At 41.3% G+C, this 17,636-nt stretch overlaps 1 protein-coding gene across 5 annotated transcripts in view; it reads left to right on the top strand.

The window, feature by feature from the left end:
- Positions 1-17,636, top strand: part of PPP2R5E (protein phosphatase 2 regulatory subunit B'epsilon) — an 86,495-nt gene that overhangs the window by 48,758 nt on the left and 20,101 nt on the right. For all 5 annotated transcript variants that reach the window (XM_081862102.1, XM_081862101.1, XM_081862104.1 and 2 more), the window contains 2 exons: positions 4,371-4,567; positions 16,284-16,385. In XM_081862102.1, the coding sequence (XP_081718228.1) occupies positions 4,371-4,567; positions 16,284-16,385 (299 nt within the window). The remainder of the gene's footprint in view (positions 1-4,370; positions 4,568-16,283; positions 16,386-17,636) is intronic.

The raw sequence follows: 17,636 nt of genomic DNA, 5'->3' as shown, positions 1-17,636 counted from the left end.
ATAGGGTGAGCTCCCGTTGCTCTTTCCCAGCTCCTGCCAACCTAGCAGTTTGAAAGCATACCAGCCTAAGTAGATAAAGTGCTCTGGCTTCCGTCACGGTGTCCTGTTGTGCCAGAAGCAGTTTAGTCATGCTGGCCACATGACCCGGAAAAGCCCTCTGCAGACAAATGCTGGCTCCCTCGGTCTGAAAGCGGAGATGAGCGTTGCACCCCATAGTCGAATTTGACTGGACTTAACCATCCAGGGGTTCTTTACCTACCTTTACCAGTGTTTGTACAACACCCTAAAGTCCTAACAGAAAGAAAAGTAGTATATTTATGTTTTGCATAAACACTATCTTACTGAGTTCATGCATTCAGAAGAGAAAAGGCAGTCCTGCATTGCAGGGGTTGGACTACATGACCCTTGGGTCTCCTCCAACTCTGCAGTCCTATGATTCTATGACACTTTTTCTGGATATCGTATTTTTGGCAGCCTTAAGCTTAAGAACCTGTTAGTAAATAAGGATATAGAACCCATCCAAAGAGGCAGGATCTCTTAAGGGTTCCTAGAAATCCTGATGTATCCAACTGAAAAGGCCTTAGATGTGCCAGAGAGCAAACACCATTAGTCCCAGGCCAAAGTCTAGCGGATGGCTTTATTTGGCTCACTAGTGCTGAAACATGCCTGCTCTTTTTATTGTTTTGCTTTTTTTTTTGTTAGTCAATCAAAGTGCTCAGTGAGCAGAAGAGCAGGATATAAATATCAATGATTATAATAATTAAGGCATCCGTTGATAAATGACTTTCTGCAGTTTTGCAGGCGACAGTTGCTGGGCAGGGCAGAGTACCCATGGACCAGCTTTGATGTGCCACATTTATCTTCTGTTCTTCCACTCACTATAATATTTGAAAATGTGGAAGCAGCTATTGTTGTTTGTGCCAGTAGCCTTGAAATTTGTTTTTCACCCAGCTTGGTTTAATCCAGGGGTGGGGAACCTTTTCTGGGCAGAAGGCCAAGTCTTTATCTCTCCTGCCTCTGACAAGGGTGCCCACCTGTCAACCCACCTGAGCTGAGAATGACATCAGATTGTGCTTCTATTTAAAGTCCCAATTGAAGTGAACTGTGGGGCTTCTAAGCAACCCTCTGCAAGAATTCTTCTTGGTTTGAATGAAAAGTGGGGTGGGGGTTGTTTGTGCGGCTAATTTAAAGTCCTTTGTACACATCCCTGGAGCAAACTGCTGAGGTTTGAAGAAGTTTGTGGGGGGGGTGTGGGGTGATGTTGAATGCATACTCCAATCTGCTTAATAGTTCATGGGCAGATGGGAGTGTACCTTCAAAGGTCCTCCACTTCTTCAAACTTCCATGGTTTGAAGAAGAAACATGGGGAGTGGGGATGTTGCAGTCACGTTCCAATCCGCCCATCAGCTGATTAGTCAGGTGGGAGCGTACTTGCTGGATCCAAGGAGCAGTCCAGGGAGCAACCAGAAACATTAAGCTGCTGATCATTCCTTTAAACTCCCATTCTTATCCACCCCACACTTGATGTTGTGGGGGGGCATGACTTCCTGAAATGGACCTCATGGGCCACGTTTTACCCATGGGCCAGAGTCACCATTGGTACAGACGTAGCTTGGAAGTCGAACAGAATCTGTTCCGGAAGTTAGTTCGACTTCCAAAACATTTGACTTCCAAGGTGCGACTTCCAGTTGGCTGCAAGAGTGTCCAATCTGAAGCTGTGCTGAACGTTCGGCTTCCTGAAATCATTCACAAACCAAAACAATCACTTCCGGTTTTAGATTATTTGGGAGTCAAAATGTTCGAGTTTACAGGCGTTCGGCTTCCAAGGTTCCACTGTATAAATCTGTTAAATTTCATCATGCCTAGCTTTTCTCTCCTCATCCACCCCTTCTCGGTTTCTTTTGCTTACCATCTGGTCTGCAGAAAAGTTCCAGACAAGTTGAAAGATTGCTTAATACATGATTTTTTAAAGTTAAAAATCTACTTAAAAGTAGTGACTCAGTCACAAAGCACTTAAAGCAGCAACACATTGAATTAGGCAGTGGAATAACTCCTAATGCAGGAAAGCAAAATTCTTGCACTCACAGTGTAAACCTATTTAGTGACAGTGTCTGTAGAGAAGCAGAGACAGTGATAGTTTCCTATCTTGCAGCATGTGAATTGTGGAGTCTGACATAAATGTAAGCCTACCAATCAGTGTGGGTCAGTCTGGAGTGGGCGTGCTGCCTGTGTCCAGTCAGGGAAGAAATTGGAGCATGCAAGGGGAGGAAGGAGCATGCAAAGCCAAGGCTTGGAGCAGACATTCAAGTTTTGGTTTGGCTATTATTAGATACATGGTGTTGAATGGAAAAAATATACTATGCCACAAAACTCCTATATATTTTTATTTTGTTTCCAACTAAAATTTGGAATCCAGAACTTCCTACTAGAAAGCGAAAATTGTCATCTTATTTTGTATGTATTGGGTGAGAGTCTGAAGATAAACAGCCTTGTTTAAGACTGCAAAATGTGTACCCGTTGAAGCATTGCTTTAAAATACAATTTTTGGGGTTTTTCCCCCTTGTTTTGCGATGCTGTTTAAACATTGTGAATAAAGCTGCTGCTCCTAATCAAACTGCAGGGTAGAGGAAAAATCATTTTCCTTTGCTTGGTGTCTGCTGTTCAAATAAAGCTCAGTGTTTGTTCTTGTGACTTGCCCATTATTATTAGCCCCCTGGGTACTTGAGATTAATCTACATTTTATGCATTTCCTTTGAAAATGTGTAACAGCGTAACTAACTTGCCACTGTGAATAAAATGGAAACCGTCAACTGTTCTGAGGAGGTTTATGATGACTTGCCACATTCATGGTTACCTTCATACAATATTTTGAGTCAAACATTGATTCAGTATGAAGCAATAAATCCAAGAGGCTTGTGTATACAGGTCCACCCCCATGCTTATGCACAGGTTACCTTACGGGCTCCTGTGCGCATAAGCAAAAATCGCCAAAGTCGAGAGCACCCTCTAAAAAGCCTCTAAACACCTGTCTTTTCCTGCTCTCCAGCTCTCTCCCCCCTCTCTGGGGCAGCTGGAGGCTGGGGGACGTGCATGAAAGTGGTTGCTGCGCTGCTGTGTGTGTCAGCTGCTAGGCGGGGAGGCTGAGCAGCCTAAACATAGCCCTGCTGCACCCCCAATCTCTTTGGGGCTTCCTTCACCCTCAATGAAGTCCTCTTTGGGTTCTGGGAGGGGTCTCCTCACGAGCCACAAGGACTCTCCAGCCCTCTCCTGCCATTTCCTGGTTTAAATCTATTTATTTCCCAGTGCCGCACATATATGCAGACATTCACAAATTGATCATGTGCGGGGGACACACACACACACACACACACACACACACCCCCCTGTATATGGTTAAAAGCCTTATAAATTATACATATTACTTACACTGAGGTCCTCTTCGAGTGTCTTCTGGTGGTTCCCTCAAGTGAAGTTACAGGGAACCAGGCAGAGGGCCTTCTCAGCAGTGGCACCTTCCCTGTGGAACACCCTCCCATCAAATATCAAGTAGATAAAGAGCTACACAACTTTTAGAAGACACTTGAAGGCAGCCCTGTTTAGTTTGATGTTTTATAATGTTTTTAATATTCTGTTGAGAGCCGCCCAGAGTGGCTGGGGAAACCCAGCCAGATGGGCAGGGTATAAATATAGTAGTAGTAGTAGTAGTTGTTGTTGTTACTACTACTACTACTACAACAACCTATTAAACACTTACACATGTATGGTGAGGAGAGCATTGAGTGTTGTAGTATTATGCTTTTAAAAGATTTACTTGTGCATCTGATATGCTACTAGGAAAGTAAAATGTTGTTCTTTTTAGCCTTTTCTCATCCAGAATAAACTCAAATATATGCAATATTTTTTAAAATGAAAGCTAAACTTGCCCAACTCCCCATTCCCAGATTTCTGTGCAGTTTTCGGAGAAATTATAATGTTATTAGTTGAAAATACAAGTGACAACTGTTGTAATAAAATTTGAGCCAGTTTCTTGGTCCCAGTCTTAATATGCCTGTGAACAAATAAAAAGTGCTATTTTATTATTTGAGCTGTTTGTGATATTCTACTGGCGCTAGATGGAAATTAAAGAACTTGGTTCTATTGAAGGACTAAGGCTGCCAGATTGCCTTTTGCCTGCTTGGGCTTATTTATGAAACCATGGATATATTACTAGTTGATGATTTAGTATCCAACATACCAGTCTCTGAAAAGCATAATTGTTCATATAGTTTCTTTTTTTATAGATATTCAATGGCTATTGCTGCTTTTGAAGCATGATTTGTTTTATGCAGGAATGTTAAGACTAACACAGGCTTTCCTTTTTTCCTTTCCAGACGTTCCAACTTCAGAGCAACCTGAGTTGTTCCTAAAGAAACTTCAGCAGTGCTGTGTCATTTTTGACTTCATGGACACACTTTCTGATCTTAAAATGAAAGAATACAAGCGCTCAACTCTTAATGAACTTGTGGATTACATTACAATAAGCAGAGGCTGTTTGACAGAACAGACTTACCCTGAAGTAGTTAGAATGGTAAGTTTTATCACGAACACTTTATAAATCAAGATAGTGCTAGCTAGTATGTGTGCTCAATAGAACATTGGAGTTTGCATGACGGATATTGTGTATTGCTGTAAAGCCTTTCAAATGCAAAATGGGGAAGACAACTTTACTTCTGGTAATTCACAATATGAGATGCAGCCAAATTTATTATGTCTGCTCAAAATGCAGTGTGTGGGTTGGGATCACAGAAAACTCATAGGAGGTTTTGTATTCCTTATTTTGTTTAAATATAGGATTTTCAAATGTTGGGCTTCTTAGCTGTGGTTCAGAACACTTCTATACAATGTTCAAAAGTTGTTGTGCAGTGTTTTGATGTTAGGGGAAATACCATTTTACATATGCAACATTAAAATGCTTTAAAGTTAGGGATTTTAAATAGTTATTTGGATTGCACCTAGCACTGTCTTACTCATTGTATTGATTTTTCAAATGGCGAGGGGCCTTTTACAACTTGGCGTTCAGTGGAAGTTGGAGGAGCCATCAGAGTCTATGTTGAGATTGCAAAGCACTTTGTGAATAATTTTTTTTACATCTGTTCAGACTTGAACTGCAGTTGTGTGTGGAGTGTGCTGAGTGTGTCTTTAACACAGTCTATCAGGTTTCTGTGCCTACTGTTTGACTAGAGGAAATGGACGAAATTCTTTGAGAGATATGCTTGATCCTTTCCCTTTCCTGGATGACAAAGACAGGAAGGCTGAGATTATCTGTCTGGGCAACCTTGAGAGAAGGTTCCATGCCTTCTGTTCTCAAGAAGGCAGTGATGTGCCCTTTGATGAAGCTATCGTTTTACTCAAACAGACTGGGAAATTGTCTAGTCTTGAGTATTGGAGTCTTAGGCTAGGTAGTTGTGTATTGTGTTTACCCAGCTTCAAATTTACCTGCATGGGAGCTCATTGTCTAGATCCCTTTCAGTCTGGTTTTATGCAGAATTTTGCGACAGAAATGGTTTTGGTTGCCGTAATGGACATCTTGTACTGAGAAACACAAATCTGCCTAGTTTTATTTTAAAGCCACCCCGTTTAGTCGTCGTGATCACATTTTGTGGTATTGAATTCCATAGTTTAACAGTGCATGGTGTGAAGTATTTCCTTTCGTCTTCCAACATTAAGCTTGCATTGGCTGTCCCCAGCTTCTAGATAGAGAGAAAAACGTCTCTCTGTTAATTTTATCTACAGCTTACATAATTGTATACACATCTATCATTTCCCTCCTTACTGCTTTTTTTTAAACTAAAAAGCCTAACGATCCCTAACATGAAATTTGCCTTTTTCACAGCTTCTGCACAGTGGGGTTCACATCTTCATTGAGCTATCTACTTTGACCCCAAGGTCTTTCCCCTGCTTCTTCACTTGTCAGTTCAGACTCTATTAATATATGAGGATTTATTGTCCCCTTGTGCATCACTTTACACTTGCTTATTCTCCAGGTTCTTTCTCAATTTCTTAGCTCAGGATACCAGATGAAAACAGTACCCCACCCAAATCTGGAACGGTGGTTACGCCAACAGGAAACCCGTTTCATCTACATGTTCAACTCTGTTCATCTGGGGGGATTGAATTCTGAGTTAGATTTTCATTGTTTTATTTAATTGCATTATGTGCCATGATCCACTGACTGGATGGGGTACTGTTTTCATCTGGTTGTCAGGCATTCTTGCTGTTAATGTTGTGCTGTATCTTTAATTTCCCTTACAGTATATTAGTTTCACCTGTGGCTAACTATATTATGTTCTTTACAATTTGTTACCAGCATCAGTGACTACAGTATCATATGAGCACTGATCCAGAGCATATTTTCTACAGCGTTTATAATTACTTACATGTAAGATTGGGTATGTATCTTAGTTGTATATATTGTATTATGCATTTTATTTTATACAGACGCAGGTCTCATCGCATGTATATTGTAATTTCAGCTTGTTAAGAAATTGAACTGCATCCTTCTCATATTCTTACAAGTCTGGCTGATGAAGCATTGAACGAAACAGATTGGTTATCCGGAAACTCTGTTCCGGCGATATTTGGTGACAGATTATGTATATATCGAACTTTTGAATTATTCTACCGCAAGTGGTGAAGAAGATTTAGAGATTTTAGTTGCAATTTCTGATCATTTGTATTAGTCTATAAATAGTGTTTGGTGCCATTGTTATTGGCAATCGTGTTGTGTTATTTTGTTCAGCTTGGCTATATTGCAACACAGTGTTGGGATATTTCCGTTCCACCTTAAAAGGGAGCAGAATGTTTGTGTCACAGCCTGCGTATTTCCTGTTCACAGGATGTTTCTGTTGTGTCTTTGCTTTCGTTTCTCTCTCTGTGTCTGAGACACTGAAGCAGGCAGTCATGTTTTTTTCTTTGTTCTGACCAACACTGAATAAACTTGTAAATATGCTCTCCTGCGTGCATCTTTCGCTGTGCATTATCTGCTGATAGAGCGTGCACCAGCTCTGGAATGTGGCAAGCTATTTCTGGAGCTCGTGTCGCTAATTGAATGATACTGCGTTGTCTACGGGAGATCGATGGACGTCCGGAGGCGGCTTGGGGGCCATGATGGACTTTGTCTCCCTGGCAGTATCCCAACACACAGAGCTCAGGGATGGATGGCAGGTAGTGATGACTGCAGAGTACTTGGAGTCAGAGTTTGTACTGCAGAGTTTGGCGGATAGGTAATAATGGCAAGCATGCAGCATTTGCTCAGTGTCAAGCATCAGAATCTAGGTTGGAAAGGAGGAAACCTGTAGTGTTGATTCAGTCATGGCCTGAAACTTCCAGAGGGCTGAAATACACAGGTGTGTGTTCCAGTTCCCACCTCCCTGATGGGAGATCAACTTGCATTTAAGGGACAGTGCTTCCATATTGGGGCTTGCATGCCATTGTTACTGGGAAATAGCTGAATGAATTTCTGAAAAGGGATAGTAGATATCTGAGGATGTTGGCAAACAAACCTCAGAAGCAATGGATCAAAGAAGCAGAGTTTAAACTGGTGGTTCTTTGTTGGTAGAAGTATCTGCCAAAAAGACTGCCCCAGTTGCTGCTTCTTAAACGTGGTCCTGGGAAAGGGAATTTTCCCTTCTGAAGCAGAGGTGCCCATGTCTTGGTCCCTGGTCACAGTATTTTTAAAAATGTTTTAGGATAACATAGATGGGAAACATTGGTTTATCCTTAGCTGCTGTGACTGAACAGTGTAAAAGATGAAATAAAGTTGAAAGCGTTGTGAGGAATATTTGTTTAAGTTGGTCATTGGTGAAGGGGCTGTTTAGATTGAAGTTGCATTAATAAGATATGTGTATTGCATCCCAGCAACATCCAATTTCCCTGTACCATGCTTATGGGAAGCATAAAATGTTCATGCTCTAGTGCTTGATATATATGCATCCTTCAGGTTTAACTAAAATCTGACAGAGCTGATTTTATTAATGAGATATGTGTAGGCAAAATGTAAGGTATGATTCAGTTAACTAATTGGCAGCTTTATCTCGGGGGTTGTGCTGTAAAAAAAGTGATGCTGGTTTGGTGGTATAATTTCTATGGTATTCGTGAATCTCGCTGTTCTTAAAAGCGAAGTAGACAGACTGCTGTGGAAAACCCTGCATTGCCAATCCCAGTCAGCTACCACATGCTGCAGTTTTGATTTTGTTTTCCCTTCAGATCTCATCTGTCCTCTCTGCTGCCTTACCTTTCTAGCTGAGCAGTCCCTGTCTTTCATTATGACACCAGTGACAATTTTTATCCTTGGAAATGCACCACCCTTTCAGTTTAACACTCACTAGATTCATTGTCACAGTTCTGCATTGTTAAAAATTTAATCGGTAGGCCCCCATAATTTAAAGAAGTGGGGCTTAGTCACTGGGAAAATCTTGATCTTTCCATAATGTCTGATATGCAGGGCTGTGTATAGTGTGCATTCACTTCTTCTGTTCTAAAGAGCCTCATGATGTGAAGTAAAAATATATAATATGTACGTATTTGTGGCACATTTGCAGTATAGCTCCTTATTCTGCATTGGCGCTCTTGCAGTGAGGCATATGGTGGTGGAAGACTGCTGCATGGAGATAGGGTTTAAATGGCTAGTAAGATCAGGACAGCAGGATATTTTGGCATTATGGAAGGATAGAGGGCTTTCTTTAGTGCCTGGGGTGTTAACCCATGAGAGACTATCCGAGACCAGGCATTGCTCGCACATTTCCAAGCTTTTATCTGCATCCATAAAGACAAGAAATTTGGTTTAATTTTTCTTACTTGGATTCAGATGCCTACTGCTGAATTATGCGTCAGGTACTACTTACATAGTGCACTTGCAGGTATAACCTTGCTGTTAGGTGGTCATTGATATTTTAATAATAAAGAACTGAAATCCAGGAAAGCTGCTTCCATTCTAGGTAGACTGTGCTCCAGTAGAAGAGCAGTTGGTCTAGTTTGTTATAAAGCATTTGATGACAAAGCAAGTATAGAAATTTAATAAATAAAACAATTACTATTTATGGCCCTTTAAACTGTGTGTGGGGGGGATATATATTTTTGTTTGTTACTATGTCTTGCCGATCGGAAGGTTGGCGGTTCGAATCCCTGCGACAGGGTGAGCTCCCGTTGCTCGGTCCCTGCTCATGCTAACCTAGCAGTTCAAAAGCATGTGAAAGTGCAAGTAGATAAATAGGTATCGCTCCGGCGGGAAGGTAAACAGAGTTTCCGTGTGCTGCTCTGGTTCACCAGAAGCGGCTTAGTCATGCTGGCCACATGACCCGGAAGCTGTACCAATAAAGCGAGATGAGTGCCACAACCCCAGAGTCGTCTGTGACTGGACCTAACGGTCAGGGTTCCCTTTACCTTTATGTTAGGTATTTTTGTGTTTTTACATTGTAAACCTCTCTGTGATCCTTGGGTGGAGGGTGGCATAGAAATTGAATAAATAAACAACATTCTGCTAAATCATATTAGAAGCTCGGACTTAATTTTGCACTTTTGTAGCGGGTTCTGCTTCTGGCCTTTATGTAACCTCACCCGTGTTGAGAGCATAGTGGTGCTGCCCTAGTGTGGGATCATGAATCTGCTCACAGTGCCACAGGATGCGATGTTCTGCTCCACAGTATTCATTGCATTGTCTCATTCTGATCCAGTGACACAATGACTTATTGTCCTTAGATTGCCTATGTGATGGAAAAGCTCTTTTGCTGATTTGTTTGCTGTTGATTATATAAGCCCCCTGATGAAACTCCAAGCTTTCTCCATGAACTTGGGGAAATTGTGGCATTAATGGAGGGTTGTAAGCCCTAGGAAATGTATATTCCTTTGATATGGAAACATCTTGGTGAGGAGCTTGCCCCAGGTTTTTAGCTTTTTGACCATCTTACCCACCTTAGGAGGAATAGGGAAGAGGCCTGACAATACCCTGCTCTCCTTGAACACTCCTGAAAGGGTGCCATTTATCCTTAAGGGAAAATTAATTTTGTATGTTGAAGGCTGGTGACAGTGTAAGAACCTGTCGAGCTGAACACTTAGGAGGATAGAGAAAGTGGTGTGTGTGTGTGTGTGTGTGTGTGTGTGTGTGTGTTTCAGAGAGAGAGAGAGAGAGAGAGAGGAGAGAATGAACAAATATATTTGGAAACAGGTTGCCGGGGGAGTTAGATCTCAATGAATATAGGAACATTTATGGTTCTGTTTTTGAAAAAAACCTACTGTTTGAACAGAACCACTTAAAACATAGTTAAGAATTAAACCTTTCAGAGTTCTGGAAACTGACACAAGCATTGATTACCAATAGTTGTAAGTGTGACTGTCACTCATATCATCATGGCTGCCTGCATATTGCCATCACTTGCCGTTGTAGAGCAGAACAAGTAAAATATTGTGTTTCCCACACTGAACCAGTCCCCTGTAAGAGCTGTTTTATATTGATAAAGGTTGAAGCAGGTCTGAGCAGGTTGGCTGTTTCATTTAAAGCATAAATATTTTGCAAGGTTTAAGGACATTAGCAGATGATTGCTCTAAAACGGCATCCTTACGTTGTATTTTTGTTTGTTGCTTACTCTGGAATAAATTATATTACAGTGGATGATGACTGTTATTACAGTGTATATCTACACAAGTTGTATGGTTAAAACCTGTCTGGCTTGTGTTAGTATTGCATCTTTAATGTGTTGTTGGTTTACTGTACTTTTTCTACAAATCTTAATGGCAGCTGTAAATGACACAAAATAAGAGGAAACGGACCAGGAGTACGTTAAATAGCAGGAAACAGAGTAGGGTTAACTGGACATTTCTCTGAACGGAGAAGATAGAAGGTGGAGTTTCTGAAAGATTGGTATTGGAACTTGTGCTTTTCAATTTGTTGAAAACAATGCAGAGTTAGGAGTGAGCAGTGAGATGACCAAGTTTTATGATGGTACAAAATTGTTAAAAAAGATTGTGCAGAGCTTGCAAAGGACCTCTCCAAACCAAGTGAATGGGTGGTAAAATGACAAATACAAATCACTGTCTACAGTGTAAAGTGATGCATGTGAGAGCAATAATCTTAAATTCACCTAGACCCTTATGGGGTCTGAACTGGAGGTGACTTACCAGGAACAAGACCATGGGGCCATAGTGAATGAAGATGTCAACCCCATGTGCAGCAGCTGTGAAAAGGGCAAATTCCATACTAAAGATAATTGGGAAAGGAATTGAAAACAAAACTGCTGATACAACATTTCTCTTATACAAATCTGTGGTGTTTACTCATTTGGAATAATATGTAAAGTTCTGGTTGCCTCACATGCAGGGAAATTGCAGGGTTAGAAAAGATCTAATTATGGGCAACCAAAATGATCAAGGGGATAGGGCAGCTCCTCTATGAGGAGACGTTGCAGCACGTGGGACTTTTTAGCCGAGGAAAAATGGGAGTAAGAGGTGACACAATAGAAGTTTATAAAATCATGCATGGCGTGGAGAAAGGGGATAGATAAATGCTGCTGAATACTAGTTTCTGGGAATGGCAGGAGGAGAGAGTGCTATTACACTCATGCCCTTCTTGCATGCTTCCCATGGGCATCTGGTTAACCAGTTTGAGAACAGGATGCTGGGCCAGATGAACCATTAGCCTGATTTAGCAGGCTTTTCTTCTCTTCTTACTCCTTGGATGCTATCCAACTAAGTCAGCTAAGTCATAAGTAGTTCCACTGAAGTCCATTGATTCAAGTAGTTCAATGAGTATAACTAACATTGTTTGTTTGTTTCTTGATTAAATTTGTACCTGCTCTTCCTTTTATACGAGCCCATGGCGAATACCACCCCTTCACTTTCCTGAACTTCAGCCATACATTATCACTGGAGGATTTATAGTATTTAAAAAATAATAATTTAGAACACATCACTATATTCTGCTATAATAATTCTTTTGACATGTTTTTAGTCCTTGTTTATATAAGCTTTGCCAAACATCAAGGCTAAAAATGAAGTAGTGTGAAAATTTTGTGTGTGTGCGTGTGTAATGTGAGTATGGGTGTCCCATATACTTGCAAAAAGGTATATATAATAAATATTTAATTAATTTATGAATCACATGAGGCATCTTGAAACAATTTTACAATACAGTAAAAGATACAGAACAGTTAAAAGCAAGTGCATATAAAAACATTTTTAAAAAGCAGCTATAAAAAAATAAATATGGGGTCTAAAAGCCAAGAGAAAAGGCAGTTAGTTGTCTGATAGCAATGGGAAGGTGTTCCAGAGGTTTGGTTCTGCCAGACTAAAGGGCTGATTCTGGAATGGACCTACAGATAGACTGATATCTGCCAGACCTCTACTACAGAACACAGTGATCAATTAGGTATGCAGAGGATCTTTTAGGTATTGCGGTACCCAGCTGTATAGGGCTTAGTATACCAATATCAGTATCTTGAACTTAGCCAATTGGCAGCCAGTGCAGTTCCTTTATCAGTGGCACAATGCGATGGTGATATTCTGCTCCAGTGAGCAACCCAGCCACTGGGTTTTGTGCTGGCTGCAGCTTCTGGGTCAGCTTCAAGGGCCTCTCTACCTATAACATGTTGCAGTAATGCAGTCTGGATGTTACCAGTCCATGGGCCAGCAGTGCTGAGACAATCCAGAATCACCTGCAGCAGCCTGACCAAGTGAAGTTGGTAGAAGGCACTCCTAAATAAATATAAATATCATAATTTTCCAAAAAAGGCAATAGCCAGTTCCTAATAGCCTCTTTATCAGGTTCGATTGTTTACCATTGAGTTCTGTAGGACAAATAAGTGACCTGTAGTTGGCAGCACTGTTACAGGAGGGGTGATGTTGCTGACGTTCATAAATAAATTTCCACGCCTCCTTTCTACCATATAAGTGAATGCCTGGGGTTCATTCATGTGGAAAAGCTAATTTTAGAGCTGCAAACAGCTTCTTGTGCTTTCGTCCCCTTCAACTATGTACATGCAACACCTCTTCGCTTCAGTTTTGATTAAGGGGGTCTATTAGAAAGCCACTGCACAAGTAATACTAAAAACAGCCTTGCAAATAAGCTTGCAAAAGTTAGTAGCCTGCTGGGGACTAGCCAAGCAGCCTTAAGGGGCTGTGGGAGAGGGAGCAGCCTATTTGATTTCTAGCCTAGATGTTATCCATCCCTCTTGCCTGCCTGCAGTTTCTCATTGGCTACCAGGCTGGTGCACTGTGATTTTTACACACTCTCACTTTTAAAAGAAATCCACTGCTTGTTGCTGTGTGGCACATAACACGGGAGTGGCCCCCTTCAGTTAAAATTATAATCTTCAGAAATGTGGTGTTATAAGGTGTATGTCTGAACCCACATACATGTTTACCCCAGTGTTTGACATTCCCCAGGCGCATTTTGCTATTGGCGCAGGTCCAGTTGTGGCTACATGGAGATTCCTGGGCACCCGGCTGGCTACCGCAGTCTAAAAACATCTGCCTTTTAGTCCACAGTTAATAACATTTCCATTTCCGCTGTTTCTCCTCCTTGCATACTGAGACAAGTGAATTGTTGTAAAAGCAAGCTACAGTCAAGCAATGTAGTTGAGACTGTAGAGTTGTGAAGGGACCCCCTGAGGGTCATCTAGTTCAACCCCCTGGAAAATAGACGTTCTGTTGTGGCAAGCGTAACCTAGGTTTAAGGTGCCGTCTGGCACCCAGCTTATATATCGTGAGTTTCTCACACTGGTTCACCATGTATGTAGACTCACAATGAGAGGAATGGAACCTTTTGCATGGAGTCAGGACGTCTGTCTGTTAAGAACTTGTGTATACTTTTAACTCTACTGCCTACTAAACAACTTGTCACACCAGGAAATAGGGGAAATTATTGCTTATAAGACAGAAATGGAAGAGATTATGAATTTTCATTACGGCTGTTCTTTCAAGGGTAAGATAGAATGAAGTATAAATCAGATCGGTTTAAGATAGCTACTTTTCCATACAGCTATTTCATTGCCAGCCTACCTTTACAAGTATTTCCTCAGAAGATATTAGGTTCAATCTTAAGAAAGGATGCACAGGGTTGTATCTTTTGTGCATACAGTGATGATACACTATTGAAAAGCCATTGTTGTAATGAGGTGTAATTGAACATCCCAATGTGCTGCTGCTGTTCTGTAATTACACTGCAGAAGTGTTGGTGCTAGTAAAGAAGACCCCCCCCCCCAATGCAAATAGCAGCTTCAAAGAACCAATTTTTATCAGTACCAAAGCAGGGGATGAAAGAGTTTTACTCCGCCTTTCTGCCAACTGGGTGCCTTCGTAATGATCAGCCGACACTCTGTGACTTTTGTTTGTGTTTTGACCTGTAGGAAGGACTCTGTGAATTGAAAACAGAGACATTATATGCACCTTTGTTATCCATGAAAATCTTTCAGTAAAAATAAAATAATAATAATAAATTATTATTATTATTATTATTATTATTATTATTATTATTATTATTCTCCATGCATGGCTACTTTGGCTCTCCAGTCGCTTTCAGGTATATTGTTCTTCAGTCCCAGCACAAGTGATCAATTTTCTATTTGCGTGGCCAGATGGAATCATTGATTTTCTTGAAGTTATTTATGTATCTGCCACAATATGTATATCATTCTTCTCTACTATTATACAGCAAAATGTGTGAAATCCAAAGTATCTTTGGCGGAACTAACACTTGGCATTTGTATAACTGTTAGGAGAGGTGGAAGTGCTTTACATACACTATTGTTACATTCGCACCATACATCTAAAGCACTCATATCACTTTAACAGTCATGGCTTCCCCTAAGAATCATGAGAACCGTGGTTCATTCACGGTGCTGGGAATTGTAGCTCTGTGAGGGGGTCTCGTAACAAGTCTCACCACCCTTAATAAACTACAGTTCCCAGGATTTTTTTAAGGGAAGCCCATGATGGTTAAAGTGGTGTGAGTGCATTAAACGTGTGGTGTGGATGTGACCTATCTCCACCCTTACAACATCATTGTAAGGTAAGTCAGTGTCTACCTATTGTAGCATGTGCTGGGGAGGAACTGGGGATGAGGGGGGGGTTGAGTTTGAGAGACGGTATCTTGTATAAAAGGCACTCAATGAGTTTGTGGAAGAAGCAAGATTTAAACTGAGGGATCTTTGCCACTTCGGCTAAATTAGATTGCATAGGTCAACCCTTTGATCTATTGCTCAGATTAGATGAATAGCATAAATAGACTCTCTGAATGATCACTGCTACTAGGTGTTAATTTTAGAACAAAATATAAACAGATAATCTCTTAGGAAACCTGCACCAAAGGCAAGTTTAAATCAGTTGTTTGGTATCTGTTGCTAATAGACTGATCTCTCACTATGAAACACCATGTGACAGAAGTATATATTGGTGCATAACAAATATTTTAGTAGAAGTCAGCATCCTTTTTTCTAGGATTATATCAAAATGCACCCTCTTGTGGCGAGAAAAGAAAACACTAAGTACAAAACCTCTTTTATTTCCTGCTTACTCTTTCTCAGTAATTTTAAAGTCTAGTCTAATGTGTGAGAGAAAGCTCAAATTATTGAAATGATTCTGTTTCATCTAAGTGAACTGGAATATTGAAATGCATTAGGAGGAGGTGACAATTAGGCACAGTTGTATAAAGTTTCAGACTTGGGCTATGGATGACTGAGTTCATTTCCCTTCTTAATTGTGAGCCTTAATGACCTTGGACAAGGTGCTGTGTTTTTTTTTTGGCTATCATCTAACAAGGTGCTTGTGAGAATAAACTGCTTCTGCTCCTTCCTGATAGAGGCTTGATCTGAGCACTGTAAAGAAAGGGAGCAGGTTGAGGCTGCGTTGTCAATTGATGTCGGCCTCGTGAGGTGTAGCCATAGCAGGGCACATTTTCATTTCTTGCAATATGAGCTATGCTTTGTGTCCAAAGTATTCTCAGAGGGAGATGCTAGCCAGCTTAGAGGAGTCACATAGTATTTTCTTCTCTCTAGAGCTGGTAGTAGGTGCTCCCTGCTTTCATTACAAGGATAAAACGGAGGTAAGAAATGATTAGTGCAATTTGGAAACCATAAAGTGACATATACATTGTTCTTATCTAAGAATAATCTGCTAGTGAAATGCATTATATCAATTTATGGAGTCATTGGGCAATTTTTATCAATTTGTGAAGGCACTCTAATTCTTCTGATTGCCTTGCCCTGTAATCTTGATGAGAGAGAGCAGCCTTTAATTGTGTTTGTTCAATTTCCCAGGTTTCTTGCAATATATTCCGAACACTTCCTCCTAGCGATAGCAATGAGTTTGATCCAGAAGAAGATGAACCCACCCTTGAGGCGTCATGGCCACATTTACAGGTGATTTTATTCTTTACTTTTTTTTATTTTAGAATTAAAATCAAGCACACCAACTTACTTGCTGGAAGGACCCTGAAATGGGACAGAACGCAAAGTATTTTAAAAAAATCAACAAAAATACAATTTATTGTGATTAGATGGACAGGGGCGGGGATGGTTTGTGACAGTGTCCAGTTAGGATTAATGTGATACGCCCTCCTGGGTTATGTCTTATAACTCCCCAGTAACCCAGCCTGGTGACTGTGGGGCAGGATTGACCTTTTTAGCTCTGCAGCCACGTATGGACCAGACCTAAGGCCGATTTAGTCCAATATTCTGTTTTTACAGTGGCTATCTAGCTACTTATAAGTGGCCTTCAAGCAGGACAGGAACTCGCCAGCACCCTCCCCACAGGGTAGTAGATAGTTACAGGCTGCAGCAAAGTTCTTTTTGGGGAGAAGGAAGCAAACTCCCTGTAACTGATGGCCCCCTGTCCAATGGCAGGGCCTGATAACTCCCCTTTGCTCTGCCTAGAAGCCTCCAGTAGCCCATGATCCTCTGGCTGGTTCAGGGGACCATAGCTTACTTCTCCTTTCTGCTGCAGGTCCAGTGCAACATTTAAGGATTCAGTAGTCAGTGCTTCGCGGGTGGCGTTGTGGGTTAAACCACAGAGCCTAGGACTTGCCGATCAGAAGGTCAGCGGTTCGAATCCCTGCGACGGGGTGAGCTCCCGTTGCTCGGTCCTGGCTCCTGCCAACCTAGCAGTTCGAAAGCACATCAAAGTGCAAGTAGACAAATAGGTACCGCTCCAGCAGGAAGGTAAACAGCGTTTCTGTGCCTCTCTGGTTTGCCAGAAGCGGCTTAGTCATGCTGGCCACATGACCCGGAAGCTGCACGCCGGCTCCTGTGGCCAATAAAGCGAGATGAGCGCCGCAACCACAGACTCATCCACAACTGGACCTAATGGTCAGGGGTCCCTTTACCTTTTATGTGCTTTAAAGGTATGGTATAGGAGTTACCTAAATTACTATGGTTCTGTTTTTGTATATTTAAGCCATTTATACCCCTCGTAATTATCTTAGATGCTAAGCTACAGAATACATTGAGCCACACCTTATGATGGTCTTGCAACTTCTAAAACCAGTTTCACACAGATTTTAATAAATACCAGTGTTATCGCTTCCTTTCCACTCTTCATGGAACTAATGGTCCTGGCCACTTGCTTTCCGCTAAAAAGATGCAGGCTTTGTGTACAAAGTGGCCTGGGTTCAA

This window comes from Podarcis erhardii, assembly GCF_964252035.2.
Source record: "Podarcis erhardii genome assembly, chromosome: 1".
In the NCBI taxonomy this organism is placed as follows: domain Eukaryota; kingdom Metazoa; phylum Chordata; class Lepidosauria; order Squamata; family Lacertidae; genus Podarcis; species Podarcis erhardii.
This window is presented reverse-complemented; position numbering and strand designations above follow the sequence as displayed.